The sequence below is a fragment of the Sorghum bicolor genome, chromosome 2 (assembly GCF_000003195.3).
Source record: "Sorghum bicolor cultivar BTx623 chromosome 2, Sorghum_bicolor_NCBIv3, whole genome shotgun sequence".
NCBI classification, from domain to species: Eukaryota; Viridiplantae; Streptophyta; class Magnoliopsida; order Poales; family Poaceae; genus Sorghum; species Sorghum bicolor.
In genome coordinates this window covers 883444-898036 of record NC_012871.2, presented here as the reverse complement: position 1 = coordinate 898036, position 14593 = coordinate 883444, and the positions used below count along the sequence as shown (strand labels likewise).

At 41.7% G+C, this 14593-nt stretch overlaps 2 protein-coding genes across 2 annotated transcripts; one reads left to right on the top strand and one right to left on the bottom strand.

Annotated features, from left to right (window-relative positions):
• LOC8054529 (protein LEO1 homolog) lies at positions 1427-8084 on the bottom strand. The gene is made up of 11 exons (XM_002459185.2): positions 7732-8084; positions 6619-6962; positions 6298-6412; positions 5778-5960; positions 4849-5025; positions 4353-4484; positions 4074-4253; positions 3174-3305; positions 2491-2598; positions 2174-2404; positions 1427-1963 (listed from the first exon to the last, which is right to left on the bottom strand). Exons 1-11 carry the CDS (start codon positions 7993-7995, stop codon positions 1808-1810), a joined length of 2022 nt encoding a protein of 673 aa, XP_002459230.1. The 5' UTR covers positions 7996-8084; the 3' UTR covers positions 1427-1807.
• Positions 10226-13182, top strand: LOC8054528 (4-coumarate--CoA ligase-like 7). The gene is made up of 6 exons (XM_021454745.1): positions 10226-11353; positions 11486-11675; positions 12176-12321; positions 12458-12525; positions 12627-12729; positions 12846-13182. The coding sequence occupies exons 1-6, from the start codon at positions 10322-10324 to the stop codon at positions 12969-12971; spliced, it is 1665 nt and encodes a 554-aa protein (XP_021310420.1). The 5' UTR covers positions 10226-10321; the 3' UTR covers positions 12972-13182.

The following is a 14593-nucleotide window of genomic DNA, read 5'->3' as shown; positions in this document are numbered from 1 at the left end:
ATAAAGCTTGTCTAGACCCCCTGCCTTATAAAACAATTATGTAAACTATTATTTAAGTAAGAGAAATAATATTATATATAGACGTATAGGACACACGACCTCACCTAGTGGCATCCGTGTTCTTCTCGAGAACATGTTGGTACCACATCCACATCATTCAGCCATCGATTTCGTCTCAGTCTTTCTTACATAGTTCACCTTAATTAGTTGCTAGAGATAAACCATTCCATGTCTTTTGTTTTCTGGATGACGAACTCAGTTGGAGAAAAAAATTATATATAGACCATACGTGTTTACCTAACATTCTTAGCATAGAGGGTATACATATATTTACACATATATATGTAGTTCCTTGACAACAAAATGACAAAATCTATTTTCTGCATATTCATCAATGACACCTGATTTAAACTACTCACAACCAGAGCCTAATGATGGAAGTATTGATGAAGGAAGAGAGTGAAAAGTGAGCTTGACACATATCTGCAAGATGATCTTTTCCCTCGACAAAAGATATTAATATTCTGCAATGGTGGATGATACATTCTACAAAATACCATGTGGTTTCGCGTATGGCAAGAGGTGTGCTTGCAGCTTCGGCATCAACTGTAGCTTCTAAATCCGCATTTTCTAGTAGTGGAAGAATTGTTAGTGACTACAAAAGCCGACTAACAAGCAAGAAAGTTCAAGCCTTAGTATGCCTGTAGGATTGGTTGAGGGCAGAAGGTACATTTTCTTTTAATTGTATAAAGTAGCATATTTTTAGTTTTAGTATTCTTGATTGAGTAATAACGACACCTTGTAACTCATTACTTGCTCATGTTTCAGGTTTATCAGGTGTTAAATTAGCAGAAGATGGTATTGATGATGGTGACAATATTTGAGAAAAGGAGGTGTCAAGTTGAACAAAGAAGGTGGCAAAGAACGGGTGCAAGACAGGGAGAACTAGAGGAGAAAATGATTTATTTTTTTTTTGTCTTTGTAGATATAGAGCCTCTTTCAGTTTAACTTTATTTATGTTACTATATTTTGGAATTCTTGTCATCATAAGTTTAGTAGGACTTTGGTATGGATATAGAAGCTCCATCTATGGAACACTGCTATTATTGGATTTTGGTTCAACTGATGTATCTGGCTTGGAGGTAGTGTGCAGTCTGCACTTTTCTTATGCCTGTGGAGGTTTGCTTGGCCTCCATACATTTACACCTTCAGAGATTGTTATTATGAACTGTGGTGCCTATTCAAATATGTTTACTGTTTTGCAAGGTTCTCTTTGTTTTTTTTTTGGCTAAGTTTCAGTCAGTTTACTTTGTTTTCGTGAATACTGCACCTGTACGTGTTGTATGTTTGTTTCTCTATTCTCTATTCTAGTCAACTCCCACGTCCACAAGATCTATAGCTCACAAGCCCACTAATAAACTTCGCGGCCAGCCAACTTCAATACATAGATACTGTACTGTACGTTTTACAGGTTTTGCATACAAGTTTGTTGTGTCCAAAGAAAACTTGTCCACAAGATCTGTAACTTTGTGGCAAGCCACAAGCCTGCTAATAAACTTTACGGCAAACAATGCAGGTTAGCAGCTAGCCGCGAACAAGCCCGCCTACAATTTGTTCTCAGGCACGCGAATTTCACAAAGTTCACACACAGCATGCGAAACTTTCATGTAGTTTAGCAACGACTGTGGTGACATGGTAACATTCCCGAGAAATAACAGTTAGCAACCTCTTCTTTCCAGATAACCCTTCTCAGAAATAAAACTGTAGCAAGTCAGATCATACACACACCAACAACGTTTTACAAGTTTTAGTCGTCGTCGCTGTCATCAAACATGACAGTCTTTCTACGATGCTGAACAGCCGGCTGCTTCCTTGGTGGAGAATCGTCGTCGTCGTCATCCTCGGACACCAGCTCCTCGCGCCTGTGGCCACCACCCACTGATTCTCTTTTCCGTTTCGGTGCCTGCATCATAAATTCCATTTTGATTATATAAAAACTATAGAAATGCCCTCTAAACTGATTTCCTAATAAAACAATTTCTAGTCCTACAATCGCGAGCCTTCTTGTCTGATGCAAAGTATTCCGTTCTTTGACATGTTAGCTTAAGGAAAAAACTGAATCTAACCACGTATGGAAAAGAAAACACCGGTGGCTGAGGCCAAGATATCTAACCTCCATTTCTTCATCTGACAGAGGCGCTTCTTCTTCAACATCTTCCTCATATTCTTCCTCCTCATCCAGCTCATCCTCCCTTCCACGAGGCGGTGAATGCTCAATATCCTCGCCGTCGGTTTCATACTCTGACTCCTCCCGCTCACTCTCTGAGTATTCATCAGCTTGACGTCTTGGTGGACGAGCAGGAGGGTACAGTGGTTTGCGAGGAACATTTCTGCTCATATTTGACTGAAAATGTGCAGAGCAAATAGACAAATGTAAATACTAAAAGTTTGGCTGAAGTAAAACTGAGAATCATGAGCACAACTGCTCACCTTCTTTGCGTTAATGATACGCCTCTCAGCTAGTGCTTCAGCCTCCAATTCATCCTCAAAACGTCTACGACCTGTCATTCGCCGAGAACCATAGTCTGGCTCCTCATCCTGACAAAATATGAGTAACTTTAGTCAATTCTTGGCACTATCCTGGCTAATAGTGATATTACTGGACAGATGCAACATAACATCATTAACTAATGTCCCAAAACTAGGCAGTCTGTTAGAGCTGGTCAGACCAATCCTGTTTGGTTATGTCAAATCCAATAACAAATTAACTGGGACAAGTTAAAAACCAGCACAATGCTTAATGATCTAAAAAAAGGGCTGCTAAATTTATTTTTTTTCCAAATGAAGGAATAAACTCAAGAGTTGAGTAAACTAGCATACCATGAAGTAACCTCATACTGGAATAAACTTCCAACATAATGAAAGATATATTATCATTTAAGACATAGCTGGAGTAAGTCTAAACCATTTTACACTGATTTTTGTGGTGAATGAAACACATAAGCTCATAAAAAAGGTTTAGTTACTGAAAAAAAAAGCAAAAGAGAAAAGAAGTTAATAATACACTTGACGGGGTAGATGAACCTAACAGGAATGGCACATTTACACCAATAGCTAATAATAATATGACAATCTAATTGTCAAAACAAGCAGCTCAACAACAAAATACCAACCTCATCTAGAGCGTCTTCTAAGAACCCTGGAGAAAGTTGTCGCCTTGGCCGGGCAGGTTGTGTGTACTTGCGGTTCACTTTTTCTCTTTTGCGTTGAAGGATCGAATGGGCTCGAATAGTTTGGCTCTGATTCTGCACAACTTTTGTATCAGTAGAAAGAACAAAATCTGTCTAGATGCATATGAAATCATTTTTTAACAAAAAAAGGAAAAACAGATCACAAAGAAACATGACTAAAGTACTATTATTCCAATGGTCAAGATATCATACAAATCTTTAGTTTCTGAGACCACCTCCCAACAGTGCCCCTGCTACAGTCCTACAGCTCCGGTCACTCTACTCCGCTCCCGGTCACCCTCCCAGCAGTGCCACCCGCAGCAGTCGTACGGTCCCCGTTAGCCTACCAACACAAGTGCCTGCTACGGTTTGTACAGTTCCGGTACTTAACTTTTTGTGTCTTAATCAATCGCTTTGCATGATGTAACTTTCTCTTTGGGGTGCTAATTTAAACATGCACACTAAATCATAGTAACACTAGCAACATAGTGACAACTAATATTACTTTTAGATCCTTCGTGCTGCTTAAGATGATGAGACCTAAATTAATTTATAAAATTATACAAGACTAACTTCAGAAACTGATTTTGTAATTGAAAAATCAATAGGTGTATACATCAGGATAGTTCCAATCTTCTCAACAAAATACCACATATGCAAGGAACTATGTATAGGACTACCAACAGGAAAAACAAATGGGCAGGAAAAACAAAGCACAGTACAAGTAATGCACACCTGAACTGGGGTTAGTTCAAGCAGCTATATTGGACAAAAGCAAGACATGCACATGCACATCGTGTGTTATATAACATCCAGTGAATGAAGTACTAGTGATTTACTAACCCTTTCTCTTTCCATTTTCGCTTTCTCAGGATCCTTAGTCTCAAACCATTTTTGCATCTTAACGGTTTTCTTATTCTGAGAATCAACCAGGGCAGTTAATAAGCGATGTGACTTTGAAGACAAGGAGGATGGCATAAATCGCATTTTGCGCAAAAGCCTTCCTTGTGATTGTAGAATTCCCTGCGTTAAAATTCAAAATTAATAGTGCCAACAAAACTAATTATTGGTGATTGAAAAAAAAAGATGTGGTACTAGAAATACTATAAAGACTTAGGTTACCTTCCCATGCCTCAAAAACAGATGGGACTGGTCATGATGTGCCTCATGTACAGATATGTCAAGAACCTCATTGCCAATCAGAAGCTGCATACTTCCATCCTTCCATTTTACAAAGCGTGCATTGCTTTCACACTGCAATAAATAAGTGCCCAAAGCTTAGTAACCAGAGTAAAAAGAAATGACATCTCAGAAAGCATCAACGAAGAAATTTATTTATCATAAGCATGTAACCACTTATACAACCTGCACAAGGTTAAATGTAACTCTCAAATAGAAACTAATAATTTGATGGGCGTCTTATGTTAAGAGTATTAACAGGCAGCCAAAGTGAGCCGTAAAGTTGATTTATGTACCCCGCCCAAATAAAAAAAAAGGAAAAATAGAGTTAAAAACAAAATAATAGCAAAACTCAAGACACAGGGAAGAGTCAGTCCAAGTACATCAGTATGTTAGTGAGTTGCAAGACTAATTGATACATGAACAGCATTCCACTTACAGATGTAGTGCCATCTGCATTCCTAACAGTTCTCCACCGCACAATATTGTCCTCTAGCCGTATCCTTTTCTTAGTCCCAGATTCATCTGTAACAAAAACATCTTCTTCCACATATGTTTTTGGATTAAAGGGTTTAGGGTCGATCCCCATAATGTTCGATACCTTGATCACATTCATCTACAAAATAGGAAACAGTTAGTGATCAATCAATATGTGAGTAGCTACAGAAGCACAAACCTTTGATCGTGGATGATAAAATTCCTAGCCAAGCATGAAAAGTTCTAAATACAACATGTTTGCTATATTATTAGATTTAACATAAAGAGAACAGCAACCATACACATGCTCTTTTGGACAAGTATAAGCGAAGTGCTCAGCCAAATGATCAAGTTCCATGCTTCTTCAATTCAATTACACTAGCCAGGTAGCAAGGTGTATGTAACTAGAGAACATCATCTATGTAACAAGCGGGAGATGGTAACATCGTAGATACCAATTACCAAGAAATACTAAACAATTTAATGCAGATATAGCAACATAAACATGATAATTAAAAAACATTAAATTCTTGGACACAAAGAATGCAGTCTACAGTATCCTATAGATTCATGAAAATGATCTATTAAATTACATGCCCCAAAAACATGAAAATTTCAAACTGAGAGCAACAATCAAATGATAAACATCAATAGTGTACAACATGGAATAGTCTCATCAGAAAAGAACAGCAATGGTATGTGGCCAAAGATGCATTTAATGTATCATCATATGACAATAACTCACTTTGCCAGGTCGAGCTGGTGGTTTGTTAATGGAACAATCAAATGATAAACATCAATAGTGTACAACATGAAATTGTCTCATCAGAAAAGGACAGCAACGGTATGTGGCCAAAAATGAAGTATCATCATATGACAATAATAACTCACTTTATCAGGTTGAGCTGGTGGTTGCTTAAATGGAACCACCAAGTCTAGCGGTGGACCGACTGGTTTCTCTTTTGTTTTCAGTTCACGATTATCATCAGATTCATATCGCATATCTTCATCAGCCACATCGTCATCTGGTTGCATGTCCTTCTCATACTGGCCTTCATCATCCATGGGAGATCTCTACAAAAGAAAAGAAAAGAAATTTTACTAAGCACAAGATGAGTTCGAAAAAGAAAAGGCTACAGAAAAAGATAACAGGTAAGGGATATGAATATTTCTCAAAGCTGATTGGAGTGCGGATCAATATTCATGTAGAAGACATGCAAGACACGAAGACTTCAGAGTTCAGACATATCAAGTCACAACAAGAAATGCTCTCATGCAAACTTAAAATATCTCAGATCCATAGGAAGACAAAATAGTGAATTTGCTGAGTTTATTCTCTGCGTGCTAACCTGCATTTATGTCCTGTTAAAATTGGCAAATAGAAAGGGCGGAAAACATGAGTGAATCTTACATGAGATTCTTCATCAATTTCATGACGAGCGCGATATGGAGCTGGTTCATCTTCATCACTCTCACCAAACACATCACGAACTACTTCATGATCTCTTTCTTCCTCCATCGGAGAGCTGCGTAATAATAAGATTATAACTGTTACAGATAACTACAGGATTAGAAAAAAGTCAAAATAAACGAAGAGTGTGTATGATGAAAAAGTGATTGCCAAAATAACTAAACATTTGTGAACAATTGAATTGAGTACTAAAAATTATAAAGACTAAAATGGATACTGATGTATAGTTTGATATGTAGCATTATGTTTTTCCTGCCTAACCTTTGTTTCCTTGTTTGGCGAGGTTCCTCGTCTTCTTGAGCTCCATCAGCATAGTAATTATCTTCAGATCCCTCTGATTCAGAGGCAACAACTCCCCTTCTTCTGCTAGATACTGTCCTCTGCTGGTAGCCTTCATCTTCACTATCCATTCCTCCTGCATCAGGTTCCATCCTCTGGTCATCGAGTTCTCTTTCTGGGGAGCTCTGGACTTTATCCCCATCACTTTCTCCTTGATCAAGATCGGCACGATGAGCTTCGCCTTCACTTTCCTCTTCCATTCCAACTTGCCCCTCACTTTCGCCTTCACCTTCCCCTCCATTCTCTGCCTCCCCATCCACTTCTTCCTAGATAAATATGTATTAAATAGTTTAGTGTTACCTCAGGAGGCTTTACGTAAGTACACGGCATTAGAAGCTTGGAGCAGTATGTAAGGATCAACAGCTTGGGTGGAAGGAAAATTACATGAGTGTTAACCTTGAACTCCTTAGTGACACTAGCAGAGCACAGTGGCCCAAATTCTCACAAAGATAGGTCCAGTGTTGTTAAGATCAATTGGTACCACTCGAAATTCCCAGAAATGTGAATAGATTTACAGTTTAGTAATTTGCAGGTTGGTGCGCTGAGTGTACAAATCAACTAAACTACAGTTTTCCAAAACCCAACTGAGTAGCAGTGAAACTCGTGTAGCAAAACATAACAGAGAAAACATGTGCTATACTCTTGTAAATGCGACGAAGCACATGGACCTTGAACCTGAAACTCGAATTTGTTTTTTCTTCTCCTAGTGCTTGGATTTCGTAGTACAGACGACTGGACTTGGGGTGAAAATGAGGCAAACAAATTCATGTATTCATCAACCTCTGTCTCTCTCTCAGCATACACAACTAATAAAATGGGTCAACCGCGACTCCAAATCTCAGTAGAATTCCAACAAATTCGCACAGACTGTACACCTCCCCCAGAAAAAACACTGCATCACCAGCCGCGAGGCTCCCGGACCAATCTGAAAACCTAAGCCCTAGCCTAGCCCAGCCCCAGGCAGGTCCGACGGGGAACAGCAGAGCCGCCGAGACGGATCGGAATCACGGGGAGGAGGGAGACGGGCAGACTCACAGAGTGGTATCCGCCGTGGCGGGCGTGCGCGTGGCTGCGGGCGTCGTCCTCCTCGTCGTCTTCGGCGTCGTCGTCCAGCTCCTGGTGGTGGTGCGGGGGCGACTGCAGCTGTTGCTGGTGGCCGTCGTCCTCGTCGACGACCTCGACGACGTCGTCGTCGTCGTCCGCGTCTTCCTCGTCCTCCGACTGGTCCCCGAAGAGGTTCTGCATCATCTGGTTCCGCGTCTCCTCCTCCGCGTCCCGCTCCCGGTCGCCGCCCGCCATCGCCGATTCGCCGCCGCCGACTCCGCCTCTCTCTCTCTCTCTCTCGTCCACCACACCGGCGTTGTGGGGCGAGGTAGAGGTGTTGTTGGGCCTTGCCTTTTTCGAGAGGCCGAGAGGAGTTGTTATTACTGGGCTTTGGGCTTTGGTAGATGTGCCAGTTGTTTGGGCCAGAAGGCAAAACTGGGATGTGGACCTGTGGTGGTAACGTCTGACTTTTTTTTTCTTTTTGTCTCCTATAAACAATCGCATAAGTCAAGGTTTTTCTCTTCTATCTAACTCCAAAATCCAAAACTAGATAAAACTCGTCAAAAATTTTCAACTAAAAAATATGGCAACACTTGATAAGGTTTCTAATAAACCACAAAAACTATATCTAGGCTTCTAAAAAAATCAAGAGAAATCATATGGATTGATTTGTACACAATAAACCCAAACAATTAGAGCTCATCAAAATATATTTGTAATCTTCCAGAAGTAAGATTTAGCTTTAGGGAAATGACAAATATCTACAAAAATGAAAAAAAAAATCCTAAACATTTATGTCTATATGCGTTTTAACAACTTGTCGCAACAAAATTATGAGATGCAACATGCAACCAACATGAATGCAACATAAATTAATGTTTAATAAATTCATGATTGGAAACATCATATGTTTTTATTGTGTAAAGTTTTCAAAATGCATGCGGACATTGATTATGATGTTTTAGAAATTATATATATATTTTGGATGTTTTCCCCATTTTTCTAGAGATAGATATAATTTTTCAAAGCTTCTAGATATGTTTTTCTTTCATGAGCTATGAATACTTGTTTAGTTTTTTGTGTTCCGATTTACCTATTATGCTTCTCTTGGGATTTTAGAAATTTATAGAGATTTTTTTCGTGGTTTAAAAACTTTACCATGGATTTATTTTAAAATTTAAAAGTAACGAAATCACCTTGAAAAGCACTTCTAACCGAGACAAAAAGGTGTAATTTAAATGGTTTTGAAAGTTGAATAGAGATGTGATCGGATTTGGACTTCGATGAGAAAATCTAAATTCTGGCGGTAGTTTAGGGTGGCAAAATGTATTTGTGTTTCTCTGCAAAAGGCTTTTGATCCACATTTGTTTGAAGTTCTACAAAAGGGTTTTATCCTCTAGCACTCTACGAGTAAGTATTAACTTACCAATTATTGCGATCTGCAACCAAACACCCCTAGATCTCCAAATATTTATGCATGAAGAAATTTCCATGGTAGATGGATTCAGAATGTCATGGCAGTTAACATATTAAGGCTCAACAAGTTTCTTCTCCCGTGCTGCATTGAGAGGGTTTTTAGTTCCCTTTTCAACCTAAGAAATAATGGGTTTTGATCTATCATTTGTATAATAAAACTAAACACCGTGCTGCATTGATTGGGCTGATTTTTTATCACCCATCACATTGAATGTTTAGACACATACATAAAGTACTAAATATAAATTGTATACGAAACTAAAAATATAGATATTTATCTATATTTAATGTTCTATGTATGTGTCTAAAATTTGATGTGGCTAATAATCTTTAAAAAAATGGAGACTAAACAACGCCTAAATCGGTCCTTTTGTCATGGCAGACACATGATCTGAGTGTACCTGAATCTGTTGCTGCAATGCAACTGTGCCCTGCAAAGTTGCCTGCACAAACTCAGGCAAGTGTCTAGTTCCCTAGCTAAATTTTTTCAGGATACCGTGGCACATCCGTTTATATTTTGTAATTATTACCTAACTAGTATATACTGATTAGACTTAAATGATTCGTCTCATAAATTACAGACAAATTATATAGTTAGTTATTTATATTTATATTTATATTTAATACTCCATGTGCTGCAAGATTCAATGTCACGGAGAATGTTGAAAAGTTTTTCGCTTTTAGAAGAAACTAAATAAGGCCTTAGTTCACCCTAAAATCAAAATTTTTTTCAAGATTTCTCATCACATCGAATTTACAATACATGTATGGAGCATTAAATATAGATAAAAAAGACTAATTATATAATTTATCTGTAATTTATAAGACAAATCTTTTAAATCTAGTTAATTTATAATTAAATAATAATTATTAAATATAAATAACAGTACTATAGTGTCAAAGCTAAAAAGTTTTTGGACAATGCTTCAATGGTAGAATGCAAGTTTGTTTCCTTCTTGCCACTAGAAAACTCCTAGTACTATTCTACTACTATAGAAAACAAGGTGTCATCCCGTAGAACTCCTCTATTCTATGCACAGCCCCACAGCCCACATCGACGTCGCACTCGTCGCGCGCACCAGCAGCACCGCCGAAGCGCGCACTCATGCCGCCGCCGTCTGCGTCTGACACCGTCATCGACCCGCGCAGCGGCTACTGCGCGTCGACGAAGACATTCCACAGCTTGCGCACGCCGGAGCCGCCGCTGCCTTCACCAGACCTCCCGCTCTCCTTCCCGGCCTTCGCCCTATCCTTCCTCCCCTCCCCGCTGCCCGCGGCCCCGTCCCGCCCAGCGCTTGTCGACGCGGGGACCGGCGAGTCCGTCCCGTTCGGGACCTTCCTTTCCAGGCTCCGCGCGCTCGCCGCCGCGCTGCGCTCCAGGCTCCGCCTCGCCCCGGGCGACGTCGCGTTCGTGCTCGCGCCGGCCGGCGTCCACGTCCCCGTGCTCTACTACGCGCTCATGTCCGTCGGCGCCGTCGTGTCGCCCGCCAACCCGTCCCTCACCGCCGCCGAGGTCTCCCGCCTGCTCGCGCTCTCCAACCCGTCCGTCGCGTTCGCCGTCTCCGGCACCAGGGGAAAGCTCCCTCCGGGCCTCCGCACCGTGCTGCTCGACTCCCCGACGTTCCTATCGTTCCTGATGCATGATGAGCCCGAGGACGGGGACGCGGTAGTGGTGGTCCGGCAGTCGGACCCAGCGGCGGTGCTGTACTCCTCGGGCACCACGGGGCGCGCCAAGGCGGTCGTGCTCACCCACCGCAACCTCATCGCCTCCAACGCCACGCGGGCGCCCGTGGCCGGGGGCACGCTCATGCTCGCCGTGCCGCTCTTCCACATCTACGGCTTCGCCTTCTGCCTCAGGGCGGCGTCGGCGGCGCACACGCTGTTGCTGCACACGGCCAGGGGCAGGTTCGACGCCGCCGCGGTGCTAGCTGCGATGGGGAGGTTCGGCGTCACGCGCCTCGCGCTGGCGCCGCCGGCGCTGCTGGCCATCGTGCGCGCCGCCGAGGAGGAGGCGGACGCGGGCGCGGCCGCCGCCCGCGTCGCCACGCTCAAGGCGGTGAATTGCGGCGGCGCGCCCGTCTCGGCTGACCTCATTGCCCGCTTCTCGCGCATGTTCCCCGGCGTCAGCGTTAGCCAGGTTGGTTTCGCTCGCTGCTGCAAGTTCGTGTCTTTCGATTTCTTGTTCAGAGATTACGGTACTGGTTGTTACAAATCACTTGCAATTAGTATCTGTAAATCATACGAATTGTTATTTCCAATTGGCAAAAAGGGGTATGGTCTCACGGAGACTACAGCCGGTTTCTGCCGTGCTGTTGGTGAGGAAGAAAGCGCGCGAGTTGGATCCGTTGGCCGTCTTTCATGGGGCGCTGAAGTGAAGATTGTTCATCCAGAAACAAGGGCTGCCCTGCCTCCTGGTGTGTCAGGGGAGCTTTGGGTCCGAGGCCCTTTTGTAATGAAAGGTAGGTCCATAGCAGCATGCAATTAGTCTAGTAGTAGAACAATATGCTCTATCCACTTTGCTCATATAAAATCTTAACGTTCCTTTTAAGAGGACCTTGTCCTGCTGATAGATATAGTTTCAGTGAATTAAACATTCATGGGTACTGTATATTCAGATTCAAATAACTTCGGTATGACCACACTAGTAATGTCCTAAGAGAGTTTTATAAGTTGACAACACTTTCAGCATTTAGAGTGTCTATATTTGTTCCTTCAGCGGTTCAGCCACCAAAGAAAAGATGCCACCCCACCTTGTTTAAAGAAATTTGTTGGCATTCCTATGCGGTCCCTTCATGTGGATGCTGTCAGTTAATTTAAGCTATATGATTCAGTATCAGTGTTCTAATTTTGTTTTCTAGTGCACAAAGTGATGCCTGTTGCTACTCGATTATTTTCGCCATCGCCCTAACATTAAACTGAAACTTCAGTAACACTTTGTCACATTTGGGCACTAGCGTAGGTTACCTTGGTGAGGAGGATTCTACATCTGAGATCTTCGACAGTGAAGGATGGTTGAGGACAGGAGATCTCTGTTATATTGACCAAGACGGGTTTGTTTACATTGTTGACCGACTGAAAGAGTTAATTAAGTACAAAGGCTACCAGGTAGTATCTGCTAGTGTTACTAGTATTCTAATCAGCATTCTAATGACCCAGCATTAGCCCTTGATCTGTTACAGACTTGCAGTGTCAGCTTGCCTTCGCCCTTGAATGCTGATGGCATAGTATATGTTTCATTCAGGTGCCTCCTGCAGAACTCGAAAGCCTGCTTCAGACACACCCAGATATTGTTGAAGCTGCAGTTGTCCCGTAAGTACACACATACACCCAGAAAACATGAGAAATCAATATCAATCCTTCAACAAAAAGATACTAATGGAGTATTACAATAACTATTCTTCATAATACAGATACCCTGATGATGAGGCTGGAGAGTTGCCGGTAGCATTCGTCGTGAGACGCCCAGGAAGTCACTTGAACGAATCACATATCAAAGAATTCGTTGCCAGTCAGGTTTGCCGCTGGGTCAACACATCAATTTTGCAGCTGCAGATGTTTCTTTTCTAAGAGAGAAGGAGAGCTTTGTTGAGTTGCTTCAACTATAATAACCGTTATAATTTGTCATGCAGGTTGTGCACTACAAGAGAATCCACCATGTTTTTCTTGTGGATTCAATACCGAAAAATGCGGCGGGTAAAATTTTACGCAAGGACTTGGCCAAGCTAGCATTGTGGCGTATCAGCTCCAAGCTATAGAATGTAGTTGCATTGTATGTGATGTCATTTTTTTTGTTGGATTAGTAGGTAGATCAATTGTAATGTGATGTCAGTGTGTCACGCTCTCACCACGGCTGTATAAATGTACTAGCAGATACCACATTTATAGTCAGACTATGAGAGTAATTTAGTAAGTGTGAAGTTTAAATTATATGCATTATTTAGATATCTATAGATTGAGATTATATCATGTACTCTGTGATGAATTTGTGCCCTGGAGTATTATTCATAGCCACTGCAAACTCATCTCCAATCTTATAAGCAATAATTATTGTTTAAAGATTATCAAATTGCAAATTGCACATTAAACTAATTGCACAATTTTTGCCTGTAATTTGTAAGACAAAACTTTTAAGCCTACTTAGTCCATGGTTAAACAATAATTATCAAATACAAACGAAAGTGCTACAATATCAACTTCAAAAACTTTTGGCATCTAATGCCTTGTTTAGTTCCCAAAAAATTTCTAAAATTTTATAGATTTCCCATCATATCGAATCTTGCAACATATGCATAAAGCATTAAATATAGATAAAAAGAATAACTAATTGTATAGTTTACATATAATTTACGAGACAAATCTTTGAGCCTAGTTAGTCCATGATTAAACAATATTCGTCAAATACAAACGAAAGTACTACAATGTCTATTTTGCAAAAAAAAAAAAAAATTGGAACTAAACAAGACCTAAATAAGGCCTAAATCAAGAACTTCTTAAACAGAAAATAGAAGCAAATCAGCATTTCCTGCAGAATAGATGTCGTCATGTCGATCCTAAGCTTTTTCAACTCACTTAGGCCTTGTTTAGTTCACCCCAAAAACCAAAATCTTTTCAAGATTTCCCGTCACATCGAATCTTGCGATACATGCATGAAGCATTAAATATAGACGAAAATAAAAACTAATTGCACAGTGTCGGCGTCTAGACTCGTGGTCTAGGCACCAACAAGTATAAGTCTGCGTGACTGTCCAAACTTGGATGGCGATGCAAGTGAGACACAGAGGGTTTATACTGGTTCGGGCCAAGAATGCCCTACGTCCAGTGCGATCGGGGGTTCTGTATAACCTTGCACCCAAAGGTGCTTGTAGTAGGGGGTACAAGCAGGTTGCGAGAGAGGGTTGAGTCCCAGGTCTCGGCTTTGTGGTGGACAGTGCTGGTTGCTGCTCTGGTGAAGAGTGTGTTAGGCGTGTGTGTGTGAAGACCTCCCCCTAGCTATGAGCCCTGGCTCCCCTTTTATAACCTCAAGGGGAGACAGGGATTCACATGGGTAAATTTCCCTGAGTGGAAGAGTTACAGCCCCAACCCTGTTGAAGCCTGTACGTCTTGTCCTTGAGGGATGGTCACTCCTGTGGAGGTTTACCGAGCCCTGTAGGAGTCGTGGGGGTCGGATCACCAGTGCTGCTGCATATCGCGTCAACAGTGGGAAGAGACGTCAAATAGTGGTGCTGATTAACCTCCCCCATTCCCTTTCTACTGTGAGGCTGTACGCCACAGTGAAAGAGGTAAGGGCACACAGTGAAAAAGGTGATGCTGCAGTGCCCAGGGTGGTTGGAACAGTCGTGGCCCTGCCCTGCTGCGGTATGGGAGTCATCGCGTCTGT